The following is a 16,805-nucleotide window of genomic DNA, read 5'->3' as shown; positions in this document are numbered from 1 at the left end:
GGGTGTCATTATTTTTATAACTCAAAAAGTAGAAACAGTATTGCAACTAAACTTCAACTTATAACCCAAAAGAAGAACTAATCACAAATCCAAGTCTCCTTCAACCAGACAAATTTGGCATGAACTTAGAGAACCTATAAGTTGTTGCTTTACTAGCTCCATTCATGGTTTCATTTGACACTACGAGAATCCTTGTGGTGTTTGCAACTCCTAAACCAAGGACAACAGTTGAAGTAGGTCCAACGGGCCGTATTTGTGGGGGCCTAAATGGTGGGTTGGGCCTTGGAGTGGCTGTTGGACTTGGAGTTGTGGGCCTTGTAGTGGCTGCTGGACTTGGAGCTGATGGGGGCCTCATAATAGGCATCTTTACCCTGATTCCTTCCCTGCTAGAAGAAGCAACAGCGGCAGCAGCAGTATTGGAGGGAGTTTTAGGAGTTAATGCAGGACCTTTGCTAGATCTGGTTGCTCTCCTCCCAAGGTTGGTCCTAGGAGCTCTCCTTCCAGCAGACTAACTTGTTGAATCGGATATGTTGAGATTGGCCTACAAAAAAAAACTCTAAGTTCCACTTGTCAAGTTACTGCCTCAGTATTGATTGATATATGTACTACCTCTTCATTAGCTTCAGAATGTGGATGGCCTTGTGTGAGCTCTTGTTCAACTGCATCCATGGTCTCCTCCCAAAACCTCTCTTGCTCGGAGTCTGACATGTCCTCTAAATCCATATGTGGCAAATTTTGTTGAGTTGCTGGCTGAACATGTCCTCCATCTGGCTGACCTGCTTGAGGTGCTTGCTGTGCGTTTGCATCTTCCTCAGATGCCACATGAGACTTCTTATCAGGACAGGTTCTGGAGTTGTGCCCAACCTATGAATACAACATCATTCCAACTAACTCTGGATCAACGTCAACAGGATGCTCAAAATACAAGTGGACCCTGTTTTTATTCTTCAGTGCGGAATCACACAACTTAACCACATCGGCATCCCTTCTCAGCACCCGTAGCCCGTTAGCTAAATCCATCCCCAGCTCCAACCAATACACTTCATTATACCTAGTATAACCTAAATCCAGAAACAAACCCTCAACAAGGAACAGATTACATGTATCAACATGCACCCTGTCAATGACACTCACTAAACCATCGTTACACCTCACCACACCATCTGCATCCTTCTCTAACCAACTCCGATGGTGATATACAAACGTGATATGAGTTGCCATCTAACAAAAAACATCAAATAAGTAACAATCAGATAAATCAACACATCAAGACATCCATCAGAAAAAATTTTCACTTCATCACCAACAATATGCAAACCCCAACGAACTGATAACAAGAAGAACGAAAACAATGAATGCTTACCAAAACCTTCGTTGTTCAATAGAGATTTCTTCACCTAGTATCAATGCCAAACGTGAGATTGCAAATGATGTTAATAATTTCAAGACGCAGAGACACACGAGATGAAGAGAAACATAGACCAACACTAAGAAACTCTTCAGTTTCCCGCATCCAAAATGGTCATAGTTAAATGGAGTGTTTCATTTAAGGTTAGCCTGGTCATTTACTAGGAAATGGACAATTAGGGTTTCATGAATTAAGGGTAAACCTGAAACGGGACGGAAGGCCTTATGAGGATGCCACGTTGGAATCCTGTCTGCCACATCACCAACCTCCATTTAATGGAGAAGGGCTTACTTCACGGTTGGGCAGATTTGTTGCGTTTTTAGAAATTTCAAGGGTATAATTGTCTTTAACAAATATATATATCAGTGGTGATAAACAATTTTAGTATCATAAATATATAAACTTAATATTTTTTAATCATATATATATATATATATATATATATATATATCAGTGGTGTTAAACAATTTTAGTATCATAAATATATAAACTTAATATTTTTAATTTAGAGATTGATTACAAAAATATGGAAGATAATTTAAAAAAATATAATTTTTCATTTTTTATATATAGCAAGGTTGGTATATATAAATATATAGTATTTAAAGTAACACATTTTTATATTTTTGCAATATAATATTTTTTCAAATTAAAAATATTTATTAATATTAAAAATATTATTTTAATTTTAACACCAATTTTTAAATATTGTTAACATTGTATAACTATCATAGCCTTCGTTCTTAATAAAGTAGTTTTACATATGTGTACAGTAACATAATACGACGTTAGTAAAAATACTTACTTTTTACATTGAGGATGTGAATAGTTATCCAAATTAACAGATTTGATTATATGACTATATAAAATTAAATGTTATATAATATCAGTACATCAAAATTAAACTATTTATTTTATATCTTTGTAAAATTTATCAATCAAATATTTTTGGATAAGATTTGACTTCATTCTAATGTAATAAAATGACATTTTTTGTCCATAATAAATTAATCAAATCATAATGACTGTACATGGTCGAAAATAGCCAAGTATATACTGGGAGGAACTAGAAACGAGATCAAGAACTACTTGAGGACTAGGATCTAGAAGCACATTAAGCAAGTTGATGAACACTATGTTGCCAAGTTGAGAGTATGAAAACTAGAAAGAAAGCTAAGAGAATGAACTAAATATTAAATTGAATTGATGTTGGAAGAATGTATTAATTTACATATGAAGCTTCCTCACTTATTTACACACTAAGAGTGAAAGATAGAGAAACACATCAATAACTAACACTCAACTGATCCTATAACAAATTATCACTTCATCTAACTAACTCTGTAATGCAAACTAACTCTACATTGCTTGTCACACACGTCACTAGAGTCTTCTCCCTTAACACCCCCTCCGAAATCTCTCTCACTCTCTCAACATGTCTCAAGATTTGGAAGTGAGAAAAGGGCCATGGACCATGGAAGAAGACATGATCCTGATCAACTATATAGCCAACCACATGGATGGTGTTTTGAACTCTTTGGCCAAAGCTACCAATAAGGACACAGACACATGCGCATGCACATATATATTGCATCTTTCATTTCTTCTCCTTTTATTTTTTGTTCTTCTTCATTTCATGTTCAAACCCTAATTTTATGACTTTTCGTGCTTTCACAAGTCTTAAATGTATTGGAAAAAGTTGTTGATCATGTACTTGCTGTCTCAACCATGCTCTCTATGTTTTTATCTTTTCCATAGGCTTTCTCTTTCCAAATATTTGAAACTTCTTCAAAAGTCAATCCTTTTGTCTCTGGCATATAGAAAATCACAAAAATTATCGCAACACAAGCAATAGCCAAAAGAATCATAAAACTCTCACCAAGCCCAATAGCATCCACAAAAGAAAGGAAGCTAATAGACATGATGACACTACCAACCCAATTAATTGTTGCAGACATGCCACCACATATTCCTCTAAACTCTTCAGGGTATATCTCTGTGTTCACAGCCCAAGGAACAGGACCCATTCCAGGTGCAAAGAATATAATATACAAAGCCAAACCCGCAACAGCAAGCCATCCATAAACTAAACTCGGGTTGCCATGTCCTTTAACATAACATGAAGCAGAGAGTAGGATTAACGATCCAACCACACCTATTAAGCTACTAAGTGTAAGCTTCTTTCGCCCTACAATGTCAATAAGGTAAATGCCAATAATTGTGCCACCGGCATTAATTGCAGAAACAATGAGGGATAAGAACAAAGCCGATTCGTTTGATTTGAAGCCAGCCAATTGAATGATTGTTGGGCTATAGTACATTATAACACTAATACCGGTAAGTTGTTGGAATGCTTGAAGTCCAGCGCCACATATGAACGCAACTCTGATTTCTTTCAACTTAAATACATCACTGTATTTAACTTTGACCTTATCCTTTTGTTCTTGCTCCATGTGAGCTTCAAGAATATCTATTTCGTCCTCCAACCGAGGAGATGGGTATGTCCTAGAAAGAACATTGGTGGCCTCCTCCTTCCTATTCTGCAAGTTAAAAGTAACTAAGCTTTTAATTACTGTACCAAAACAATCAATATAAGGATTTATTTTACCCAAATTTTATAGGTGACTAATGACATAAAGTAGTCTTCATATGAAAATAATAGTTGATAATCATTAGATGATAATTTAGTTAAGAAAAAAAGTACAGGAAACTAATTTTTAGTTAGCTAACATTAGTCAACTTTAGATTTTATATTTATAATTTAAGTTTTAGGATCTAGAATTTAAGATAAACAAAATAACAAAATTGGCTGATGTTAGTTTAAAAAAAATTGGTTTCCAGCATTAATTTTAGTTCAACATATCAAATTATCTAAAAGATATTACCTATAATTTTTGCATAAAGAGAACTTCACATGAATGATCATTGATTTTATATCATCATTTACCTTCAAATATAGCCATCTGGGGGACTCAGGAAGAAAGACCATAAGAACCAACTGAATAACAGCTGGTGTACCTGCAATTCCAAGCATCCAACGCCATGTTCCAGGAACCTGCACAAATAATTTTGCTCTTAGAAAATCAAGATGGATGAAGACAAAATTATTACTATTGGTATTGTTAGCGAAAGAGTTGGGTATGCTTACTCTAGTCAAACCATAATTGATGACAAAGGAAAGAAATTGGCCAGTTGTGATCATAAGACAATTGACACTAACTAATCCACCTCTTATTTCAAACGGTGATACTTCTGCAATATACATAGGAGCAGTAACAGAGGCGAAACCTACACCTAGGCCAACAAAAAACCGGCCAACTATGATAAGAGTGGGATTTGGTGCGACGGCGATCAAGAGTGATCCTACTGCGAAACAAATATCTGCCACAATAGTGGCAGCCTTACGCCCTAAAGAATCATTAATGTAACCACCAATGGCGGCGCCGAAAATTGCACCAATTAAGGCCATGGCAACTATTAGTTCCTGCAAACATAACAAAATGAGAACATATAATTGCTGCAAAATGGCACTCTACTCTAGTCCTAATGTGTCATAGTCATAGTTACGTGAATTCACAATTTATCTTTGTTGTCGAATGCTATATATATATATATATATACATACTTTTCCCATTAAAAATTTTAAATGTGATGTATTACGTACCACCTACCAATTCTCCTACAAGAACATATTGCGTTTCATATAACTATATGGTCACAATTACAAGCTACCAAATTAAAAGAGAATGAACAAAAAGACACTCTCTTTTTTACCTGAAGAAAACTACTGTTCTTTACAACTTCAAAATCATCTTTTATGTACAATAGAGCGCCAGATATCACACCTACAAATGAAAACAAAATATATGCTATATCATTTCTTTCTTTTTTTGTAATTAATGAAATGGTAGACAATACGCATATATGTATACTGTACCAGTATCATAACCAAATAGAAGGCCACCAATACCAGCCGCAAAAGTAACTCCAATAATGTAAAAATTTTGGGAAAATGATATTCTGTGCTCTGGATGTTTCTCCAAATAATCAGAGTTTCCTACTTTAATCGATATGCACATATCAGCCACCATTTTTGCTAGCTTGCTTTTATCAACTAGTTGTAAATTGCATGTTAATGCGTGAGATCTAACATAGTTTTATAGATAATAAAGTTGTTAAATTTAAAAATTTTGTTGGATTTCTTGTTCCCTTAAAAGTCGATGGGCATATATATGATAACAACATTTGTTTCTTTTTTTAATGAAGGATCAGTTTCATGTTGATGTGAACTTGCAACTAGATTACTTTCCCTTCTTTTTATTTCCTTTCCTACTTTCCGTTATTACTCTGTCACAACGAATATGTACTCAAATACCTACATATGTTAACATGATTGCTGTCATTTTGGGTCCTTATATTAACTATCTTAATTTAGATTATTTTAATTATGTATTGATACCATTTAATAATTTTCTATTTTTGTCTAATCAAATATATTTATAGTATTCATGAGCCTTTCAAGCTATAATCGGTGGTTATGTGAAATTTATTTGCTGATGTATTGATATGTTAGTTGGATGTCTATAAAAATCTGATTCACAGTGATATTTATTATATAAATTAAATCCAAATAATTAATACATGTGAATCATAAAAATTATTTGCATATATTTTCTTGCGAGAAATGTTAAAGATAATTTTTATTAATATTAGTTAATACTATTAGCTAACATTTTATTTTTATATTGTTAGGAGTTAATTTTAGTATTTAAAATTTAAAATTTAGTACTTAAACTTTAAAATATTTACTAATATTAATTAAAAATAATAAATTTTATTGGTTATGGAACATTATTTTTTTGTTATACTAAGTTGAGTTGTGAGTATATTTCTTTGGTGGCTTTTTATAGTTGGTGAAAATTCTGTTATGTAATGTGATAGGCACTTATTACCTTCTTATTCAATGGTCAACAAATAGTATCTTCTGGTAAAAGAGATAAGCCGTGGATAATCACTAAAATAAAGATTAACTTAACTAACAACAACTCTATTTGTCATCTTTTTTTTTTAAAGTAAGAGCTCAACACAGTACAGTGGAGCGAACAGAGCTAGACAAGCAGCATACGCCTACTTAAATAACTAAATCAAACACATAAACTCCCCATGTCATCTCCGGCATAGCCATCAACAACAAAAGGGATCAACACCACTCCACTCATTAACGCTTCTCACGGTCATGTTAATGACTTCTTCAACACCTCTGCTTTGATTCTGGAAAATCTTGTTATTCTTTTCCATCCATATATTCCAAATGACCGTACAAAAGCACCTCAGCCGCTGCTTACGATCCTTCTTACTCCTCAATTCCTCTGTCCAACTGAGAAAGTGCTCTTTCATCGAACCCGGATAAGACCATTGACAACCGAATCCTGATATCCAAGCACTCCACACCTACCACGTAAATGCACAGCCTAGAAACAAGTGATATACATGTTCCAATTCATTATTACATAGCATGCATATAGTATCTTCCTGTCTGATAATTCCAAACCGGCTCAGCCTTTCCTTAGTGTTCACCCTGCCTATTAAAACAAACCAAGCAAAAAGCTCCACTCTTGGTGGAACCAAACCTTTCCAAATGGTCCTTGTGAAGCTGTAGCTGGTTACCACCTCTGGGAGTGCTTCAACCTGCATCACCTGCACAAATGAGTTAGTTGAAAAAACACCTTGCCTATCATATTTCCAAACCACTCAATCCTCTCTGTTATTTACTAATTTCACCGGTCTCAAAGCCTCATGTAATTGACTTCGAAGCTCCAATTCCCACTAAAAAAGCTCGTGCCTCCATTGGAATTCTAAATCCACTCTATCCCATCCCAAACCCACAGTCCCCAATAACGGATCCACATTGGTTTGAAACAGAGAAAAGCCTCAGGAACCGGTCTTTCAGAGATCCACATAGTAGCCATACATCCTCCCAAAACCGAGTCCGTCGCCCATCACCAATCTCCATGGACAAACTTGTAACCATCTTATCCCTTATACGTTCATTCATGATGTGCAACTGGCATATATCCTTCCATGGGCCTCCTCTTTTAGGTAGTGATTGAGTTGACAGTAGCTCATTGGGATTCAGATTATTACACAAACATACAATTTTCTTCCACAACGGGCACTCTTCCTTTGCAAACTGCCACCACCACTAAAACAACAATGCTGAGTTCCGAATCATTCCATCGCCAATTCCCAAGCCACCTAGTTTCTTTGGAGCCTGTACCATTTCCCATCTAACTAATGCCATACCATTCCTACCATATTCCTTACTCCACATGAATCTTCTCTGTAGTGAAATCAACTTCTCAGCAACAGCTTTCGGCAACTTAAATAGACTCAAATAGTACACTGGCAAATTGTTCAATACTGATTTGATGAGCACCAACTTCCCAGGTTTGTTTAGCACCTTAGCTTTCCACAAGCTTAGTTTCTCCTCTACTTTGTCCAGAATAGGCTTCCAAGTCTTCACCAACCTCGGATTTGCTCCTAAGGATACCAAGGTATTTAACTGGGAGAGTGTCCCCTTTACAACCCAAAAGGTTACACATACGTTGTATCCACTGCTCTTCACAATTAATTGGAATCAAACTTGACTTATCAAAATTAATACAGAGGCCTGACATCAACTCAAAACATCACAGAAGTCGCTTATAATTCTTAATAGTCTCCTTTTCTGGTGGGCAGAATAGAATAGTATCATCAGCAAACTAAAGGTGCGACAATTATATGCTATCCCTACCCACCAACAACGGTAATATATGTCCATTCCTGATCGCCTCTCCAACCATTCAATATAGCACATCCACAACCAATACAAATAAGAAGGGAGAAAGCGGGTCACCTTGTCTCAAACCTCTTTCCATTTTGAAAGGCTTAGATGGTGACCCAATATCAATACTGACATAGATGCAATGGCCACACACTCCATAACCCATGCTCTCCATTTATGCCCGAAGCCTTTCTTTTGTAATACCATGTCCACAAAGCTCCATTTGACTCTGTCATATGCTTTCTGGAAATCTAGCTTGATTATTGATGCTTCCTTTTTTCTCTATTTAAGCTAGTTTACTGTTTCACATGCAATAAGTGCCCCATCGTGTATTTTCCTTCCCTTGACGAACGCACTCTGAGTCTCCCCTATTAACCCTGGCATCACTGATCTCATCCTCCTGACTAGCACCTTTGAGATGACCTTGTAGACGCACCCCACCATACTAATAGGTCTCAAGTCTTTGATCTCCTTTGCGCCAACGAACTTTGGAGCCAATGCCACCCAAGCAATATTGCTATCAGTCGATAACCTGAAAGAAATAAAGTACCCCATCACTGCTGTGGTAAATTCAGGTCCAATCTCATCCCAGCATCTCTTAATGAAGTTCATGTTGTACAATCACAGCCTGGCACCTTAGAGGACTCGCAGTCCCACACAGTCTCTCTGATCTCCTCAGCCGACGGCATCCTCTCTAAGGTCACAGCATCTTCCTCATCTATCTTTCCTACCAGACCATCTCTAAAGCCCATCATTGGAGTAGGTTCCTGATGATATAATTCCTTGTAAAACTCTCTTATGGCTATCTTGATTCTCGCTTGATTTCTGACCGTTCTACCGTTTATCACCAGTGTATCAATCTTATTGTTCCATCTTCTTGCTGAAGCCATATTGTGAAAGTATCTTGTATTTTTGTCCATCTCCTTCGCGTGCCGAGACCGAGACATCTATTTCCAATGCATTTCCTTCCTTTCATACCATCTCTCATAACAAGTAACCAGCACCTTTCTTCTAGCCTCCATCGTGGTATCATATACTCCATTGCTAACCATATCATCAACTCTCTTGATTTCTTCCTCAAACTTTGTGATCTTACTGTCCATCTCCCCAAAATTAGCCTTGTGTCATCTTGATAAACCACTATTTTATGGTTTATCTTGTGCTAATTTGAGTGGTTTTTATCAATTCTTTACTCACTTATTCATATAATTTGCATGTTTTACATTTTCCTTCCTAATTCTGTGCTTTGATTAAAAACATGCTTCTTTGGCCTTAAAATTGCTAATTATTAATCCTCTCTTATTACCATTCGATGTCGTGATATGTGTGTTAAGTGTTTTCAGGATTTATAGGGCAGGAATGCCTTAGAGAACAGAAAGGAATCATGCAAAAGTGGAAGGAATACAATAAATTGAAGGAATTGCTAAGCTGTCCAGCCTGACCTCTTCGTACTAAATCTATCATAACTTGAGCTACAGAGGTCCAAATGAGACGGTTCCAGTTGCGTTAGAAAGCAAACATCCGGGGCTTCGAAATAATATATAATTTTCCATGGTTGCTCAGTAGATAAGCGGCACGCACGCGTGCATCTGTGAAAATTCAGCGTATCAGAATTTTCCCCCAGCGATTTCTGGCCTGTTTTTGACCCAGTTCTTGGCCCAGAAAACACATATTAGAGGCTGAAGAGTAGGGGAATCATTCATTCATTCACACAACTTTCATTCACATAATTTTAGGTTTTAGAAGTAGTTTCTAGAGAGAGGCTCGCTCTCTTCTCTCTCTAGGTTTTAGGATTCTTAGCTTTAATTCTTCTCACTTTCAGATTTCTATTTTACTTTATTTTAGTTTTCTTCTACTCTTATTAGCTCTAGCACTTTAGTTATCTATTTTTCTTGTTGATCTCTTTATGTTGCTATTTTATTTTATGGATTCTCATGTTAGATTTGATTCTCTATTTAATGCAATTTGAGGTATTTTATATTTATGATTGCTTTCTTCAATTTATGTTATTGATACTTTTAATTGGTTGTTTAGGTTTTATTATCTCTTATTAATTTCTATGTCTTTATGTTATGCCTTCCAAGTATTTGATAAAATGCTTGGTTGGGCTTTAGAGTAGATTTCTCTCCTTTTGGCTTTGGTTGAGTAATTGGAGACTCTTGAGTTATCAAACTCTTTTGTTGATTGATAATTGAAAGTTGCTAGTTGATTTGGATCCCTCTAAAGCTAGTCTTTCCTTAGGAGTTGACTAGGACTTGAGGAATCAAATTGATTCATCCACTTGACCTTCCTTCGTAGTTAGAGGTTAACTAAGTGGTAGCAATGGACAATTCTCATCACAATTGATAAGGATAACTAGGATAGGACGTCTAATTTTCATACCTTGCCAAGAGTTTTCTTAGTTATTAATTTAATTTCTTGCAATTTACTTTTCTTGTTCCTTATTTCAAAAATCCAAAAAGATACTTTTCCATAACCAATTATAAGTACACTTCCCTGCAATTCCTTGAGAGACGACCCGAAGTTTAAATACTTTGGTTTAATTTTATTGGGTTTGTTTTAGTGACAACCAAATTTTTGTATGAAAGGATTATTGTTGGTTTAGAAACTATACTTGCAACGGGAATTTATTGTGAATTCTTTACTAGCAAAAATCAGTTCATCACATCTCCCTAGAGGTATTGTCAGTGCCTTCAACTTATCTGTAAACTGTATCTCCCCCAAACCTCTCCATTTCTCTTTAACCATACTGAGAAATCCATTATGTGTAAACCACGAATCTAAACTTTGGAACGGCCTTGGACCTCCCCTCAGCTTTTTGTCCTCCAGTATTATGGGGCAATGATCTGACAATCCCCTTGGCCCCCTCGTAACCGAGTTTTTGGAAACGCTTCTAGCCACTCCACATTAACCAGAGCTCTATCTATATGACTGCAAGAGCGACCTCGAAACCATGTAAACTCGCGATCAGTGAGTGCCAAATCTACTAATTGCATATCTTGTATCCAGTTCTTGAATTCTTCCGCTGACCGAGGTACAGTAGTTGCACCTTTTCTTTCCTCCACATGTACTATCTCATTAAAATCTTCCATAAAACAACAAGGGACCTGACATAACCCAGCTATATAGGTTAGCTCCTCCCAAACATGACACTTCTCATCTCTATTATGAGGACCATAGACCAATACAAAAGCGCAATGGAAACTACTCTTTAAACATTACTTCTTTGACACACAGCCACCTCTCCCCCTTATAGCAGTTATTCATTTTAAACACTGATTCATCCCATATTAACAGCAGCCCACCAGATGCACCATCAGAGCCTACATACTCCCAGCCTAAATCATCTCTCCCCCATATTCTGGCAACATCAAACTTCGTCACAACCTATCTTTTAGTCTCAATCAGGCCTAACAGATTTAAACTATATTTTTTCTTTAAGTCCTTCACCATAATCAACTTCCCGTCACCCCGTAAACCCCTAACATTCCATGCACTAAAATTTATTTAAAATTTTTTGTACACACCTGTTTTTTTTTTTTTTAGGTCTGCACCGTCTCATCTTTTCCTTCTGCTTTGCCACTTTCTTTTTGCGAGCTATTTCATCATTTTGTGCCTGAAGGATTGCCATAATGACATCCTCTTCATTATACAATATAGCACCTGACTCTTTGGCCAGCTCCCAAGTCCTTCCGTTTTCCAGCAACTGTTTCCGCAATTCTAAGCTCTGACTATCACTGTCCTCTGCTTTATTAGTGACATCCTCGTTCCCAGGATGATTCCTTCCATAGCCATCATCTTCATGTTCAGCAGCCACCATTCTACCATCACAACCACTCCTCAATATTAATCCTCCCTCCGCAGCACCCCCCTTATATCCTCCACCTCCGTCGTCATCCACTCCCTGTTGCACCACCTCGCCATGACCTGCATGACCATCCATAGTTGCTGGTACCCCTGTCCCGCCCGTAGTCGCACTCTCATCATCCTCAACAGCCGCATCTGCATCAGTTCGGACACCTTCTCCCACCGTGCAGAGCAATCGGCTTCGGATGTCCCCAACCAGCCATGTCTCACCGTTTCTTTCGCTATCGGTCGCGTCGCCCTCCCCCTCGAAGAGGAACTGAGCGTCGCTACCTTCTGCTGCTCGTTCTGGAAAGGAGGACCCAAACCCAGGCCTCACTCTGGCTACCCCACCCGGCTCCTTCAACCTTGGCCCAGCTGATGGATTCGCAGCTGTTGAGAACTTTGGGCATGCCAAGGCCATTTTCCCCTCCTCCAATATGTTATTGCATCTGGCCCACGACTCACTTAGAGAAGGAATTTTTTTTGCTTATTATTGGACTTCGTTCGCAGCCCATTTAACTCACATGTTATTGTTCCATCAGAGTCAGCCACGTAACTCGAACCGCATCTTCCCCCAAAATTAATGCACCTTCCTTGATTATTGCCAGTTACAGATTGAACCGTTGCACTATTCTCGTGATCATGATTTCTACTGCCATTACTGCCATTAATTCATTCATTTAAAATTAAGTCTGCGATTACGATTCTGCCCTTATCTTCTTCCTCGCTCCGGTTTACCATCATCGACAACTCTTCGTCTGGGTTCCTCCATGCAAAGCTTCTGTTCCCTGTCTCTACCTTGTAACCATTCCTGAGTTCCTGCTTTTGTTAACATGATTCCACTCTATACCTGCCCCTTCATTCCTCCTGTTCGCCGTACAGTGCAAATTACACGCCTCATGTCCTATCTCATTCACTAGAACATCAAAACCCCCCGCGCCAATTATTATATGGATCCATTCTTGAATCACATCCATTACACAAGTATCAATCTAGACCCCTCCTACAGTGAACGAGTTACACAATTCCGTCTCTTTGTCACATCCAACCACTTCTCCCCATTGACCTCCTATCGTTCTAGAAGTGTTGATTGACCATGCATGCAACGGAACCCCAAAACATTCCAACCATACTCTTCGAGTTTCACTATGTTCCGACTCCTCCCACTTCCATACACTGTGAAACAATTGTAGGAGCATGTTCATGTTGAATGTGTATGTCTCCTTAGTATCGAAGACATTATCAAAGGTTAAGAGCGCTTTGTAAGCTCCCATTTCCCGAACTAGGACTACATTTGGGATGTTTTTTGCAATCATTTCCTTCAAAGAATCAAAATCAATAGGCTTCGTCGTGCCCCCTTACAAGGCTTCTCAGCAGCCATTCCAAATTTTCTGTCACAGCTTCTACTTCTACCTTCTTAGTCCAGCCATTTTCCATTTGGGTCTTTTTCAACCTCCTTCGTCCTTGGGTCCCGTCCAGATATCAAAGGATCATGCTTCACTACCATCGAAATTGTGACATCACCTCTATTCCCATTGGTTATGTTCCCTGTTCCCAACATTCTTCTATATTTAGCTTCTCCCACAGATACAACTTTACCTCTCAGCCACAATCGATTCATTTCTGCTATTGCTTTCAAAGTTCCTCCTTTTGTTGTGTACCGAATAAAAGCAAACATATACATGAATCTATTTTTCTGTTTCCGGGATAGATATATATCATTGATGCATCCCGTCCAGTTGAATAGGCAGAATAACGCCCTCTTTGATATGTCTTCTGGGAGGTTACTCACGAAAATGGAGAAGGATTCATTCTCTAACCGCCGATACTCTTCTCGATTCCAAACCCTAGGATCCTTATCAAGTTCCTTAGATCTACCCCTCCCTATGTTTCCCACCCACACACTCGCTCGCGCTCGCTCTCTCTTGCTCGCTCTCATTCTCGCTTTCTCTCTCTCTCTCGCTCAACAAGAGAATAATTTTTTTTAATGCAAGTGTATGATTTTAGAGTTATTTGTCATATTTTTATTTGACGGTCAACGAAAATGCTATCATTAACCATTGAAATTGTGGCATATTTATTATTTAAAAATATAACGTTAGTCAATAAATTACGACATGCACATATATTAATCATGTTGTGTTCTATATTAATTAGTTTAAATTAACGATAAACATGAGATATTTAATTCTATCCTTCCGAAACTAGAGATATTTTCCTCTTCGAATAAAAAATTTTAAGCCACGTGTTATAGTTTATAACCATTCATCAATTTTTTTTATCCTTTTTTATTATATTTTTTCTCTCTTTTCTTAAATATTTGTGATAACTAATTGGAGAAAAAATCACTCTTCTTTCACGGTGTATATAAGAATTAGTTCCCAAATTAGTATTTAATATGCATATGAAAAATTATTAGATTTTACAATTCTAGGAAAGAAATATATTATTTTGACAGAAAATTCTGTTTTAAAAATTGTAAATAATGATTAAAAATTAATAAATATTATTTAAAATAAGGATAAAAATAATAAAATCATAAAATTGAAAAACACGGTTAAATAATATTTGCATTCGAAGATACTTTTACTTTAAAAATTTTATGCATTGAAACTTCATTATTGTATTAGGATATAATTTATATTTAAATATATTAAATTTTCAATGAACTAAAACTTGTAACACCCTACCACATAGAGTTTTACACCTAGAATGTAAAACAGAGGTGACGAGGTGCTACGACCTCTAAGATAGGATATAAATATATATAATAGTCGAAAGAATGTAGTATACTAGGAGCCTTGAAGGATTGGTCAAACAAAATTTGTGAAAATAAAAAGTGCAACGCTCAGGAACGTGGTTACTTGCGTGCGAAGAAACCGATAGTCAACGAACATAATGTAACAGAAACTAGGGGTAGAGAGCCAAAAAGATACAAAATAACAAGCTCCTAACTCAGCTTGCGAAGCTAAGGCTGGCCAGAGAATATTTACATACATATATACATATATCAAAGCCCAAAATACATAAATAAAATCCTAGCTCTTCATTAGCCTCTAAGAGGAACAAAATAACAAGTCAATCGAAGAGAGTTAAGTATATGTATATACATAAGCTATATAACAAAATAACAACTCAATCGGAACAAAATAACTACTTTGCTTCAGAAGTCCAAACGCCTAGCGAGCAACCTCTCGACCTGCATCTGAAAAACACAACACAGTATGGGGTGAGAACCAAAGGTTCTCAGCATGATAAAGGTGCCATGCACATAATATATAAGGTCCTGGGAATGACAGAGGCAATCCTACAATGCCGACCCTCAAATTATAAAACTTAAAGAACTAAACAGAAACCATAAATCAAGGTGGTTCTCTAAGGATTTCTCAACTAAATCACCTCCTTAAATCTAGCTGGAACTTAAATAGAATCCTCAATCTCTCCGCCTTTCCTCCGTTCCCCCATCTCCGGTAATTACAAAGACAGACAAGCAGACAAAGCAAGCACAGGTAGAATACAGATAATACAGATATCAATTATGACAATTAGCATATTATACTCAATTAGGCAATCTAAATTAATGCACAAACAAGCCATACATACAAATGCATATGATGCATGCCTATCCTATGGCCGTTGATATCAACTGTCAGTTACGTAGCCATCCCGACATGTTCTCAAGCTCAAAAATAGACCATGGGGAGAATCCCCAAGCTGACATAGGGAAGAGAACGCCCACAAGCTTAATAATATACATGGGATGAATCCCAAGCTGACATGGGGAAAACAATACCCCAAGCTGACATGGGGAAGACAATACCCCAAGCTGAATGTTATCCATGGAACGAATCCCAGGCTGACATGAGAAAACAACACCCCAAGCTCAATAATAACCACGGAAAAAATCCCGGCTGACATGGGAGGGAAACGCCCCAAACTCAAGTTATTCAATCGTTTCTTACAATTTATCATTTCCAATCTCACAGTGATTCACGTCTCATCTCATCATTCTCAATTATTCAACATCATTAAGATTCATGTCTCATCTCATCATTATTAATGTCACTTTACTCTCTCAATTACCTCTTATACCATTTTTCTCATCTTTATCGGTTAAATACCATCTCCTCTAATCACTTATTACCTTTTAAACAAATCTTTCTTCACTTTCAAGTTACCACAATTTCCTAACTTCATTCTATGACTAGGCCTACTAACAATATTTAGACTAAAGAAATGAAAATAGAAATCTGGAGGTTCAAGTTTGAGCTTTAAAACACAAAATTTATTTTTGGTGAAAACAGGGCCACGCGTACGCATGGGTCAGGCGTACTCGTCGGTACGCGTTTAGGCCAAGACGCGTACGCATCCCCTGATTACACGTACGCATGCAAACCAGGCAGTAGCGTTTGTCTGCGAAGGGGGTATATGCGTACGCAAAAATTCCATGTCACGCGTATACGTGGGCCACGCGTACGCGTGAACATGCATTTTTCCAAAAATTTCACAAAGTTTCAAAGGTGGCAGAATTTTAATTTCTAACATCAAACTTCCGACGCACATAACTTTTTCGTTTTAAATCATTTTTCATCCGTTCTTCGAATGGCGTAAACTTCACATATCCAATTTTTATAAGAAACAAGTTTGAAATCACTTGGAGGTCCAGAAGCTAAGTTATGGGTCACCAAAGTCCAGCCAAAAACCAAATTTCACAAAAACCTCAAAACC

The 16,805-nt window shown here is 37.2% G+C and overlaps 2 protein-coding genes across 2 annotated transcripts; both read right to left on the bottom strand.

The window, feature by feature from the left end:
• Positions 1 to 570: 570 nt before the first annotated feature.
• LOC107647620 (inositol transporter 1-like) lies at positions 571 to 5,487 on the bottom strand. The gene is made up of 8 exons (XM_088490734.1): positions 5,346 to 5,487; positions 5,183 to 5,253; positions 4,557 to 4,892; positions 4,356 to 4,463; positions 3,123 to 3,948; positions 1,308 to 1,327; positions 973 to 1,221; positions 571 to 864 (listed from the first exon to the last, which is right to left on the bottom strand). The coding sequence occupies exons 1-8, from the start codon at positions 5,485 to 5,487 to the stop codon at positions 571 to 573; spliced, it is 2,046 nt and encodes a 681-aa protein (XP_088346860.1).
• Positions 5,488 to 7,610: 2,123 nt separating this feature from the next.
• Positions 7,611 to 8,843, bottom strand: LOC148561308 (uncharacterized). Its single transcript, XM_088490733.1, has 2 exons — positions 8,532 to 8,843; positions 7,611 to 8,027 (listed from the first exon to the last, which is right to left on the bottom strand). The coding sequence occupies exons 1-2, from the start codon at positions 8,841 to 8,843 to the stop codon at positions 7,611 to 7,613; spliced, it is 729 nt and encodes a 242-aa protein (XP_088346859.1).
• Positions 8,844 to 16,805: the final 7,962 nt, after the last annotated feature.

This window comes from Arachis ipaensis, chromosome B6, assembly GCF_059453495.1.
Source record: "Arachis ipaensis isolate K30076 ecotype BB chromosome B6, ASM5945349v1, whole genome shotgun sequence".
Lineage (NCBI taxonomy): Eukaryota > Viridiplantae > Streptophyta > Magnoliopsida > Fabales > Fabaceae > Arachis > Arachis ipaensis.
The sequence above is the reverse complement of the archived record's forward strand: the minus strand, read 5'-3'. Positions and strand labels throughout refer to the sequence as shown.

Coding starts and splice junctions, on each gene's coding strand:
- LOC107647620 (XM_088490734.1), bottom strand. CDS start 5,487: ATGTGCATATCGATTAAAGTAGGAAACTCTGATTATTTGGAGAAACAT. Junction 4,893..5,182: donor AGAACAGTAGTTTTCTTCAG/GTAAAAAAGAGA, acceptor TTATGTTTGCAG/GAACTAATAGTTGCCATGGC. Junction 4,464..4,556: donor TCAATTATGGTTTGACTAGA/GTAAGCATACCC, acceptor TTATTTGTGCAG/GTTCCTGGAACATGGCGTTG.
- LOC148561308 (XM_088490733.1), bottom strand. CDS start 8,843: ATGAACTTCATTAAGAGATGCTGGGATGAGATTGGACCTGAATTTACC. Junction 8,028..8,531: donor CACTTATTGCATGTGAAACA/GTAAACTAGCTT, acceptor TTAATTGTGAAG/AGCAGTGGATACAACGTATG.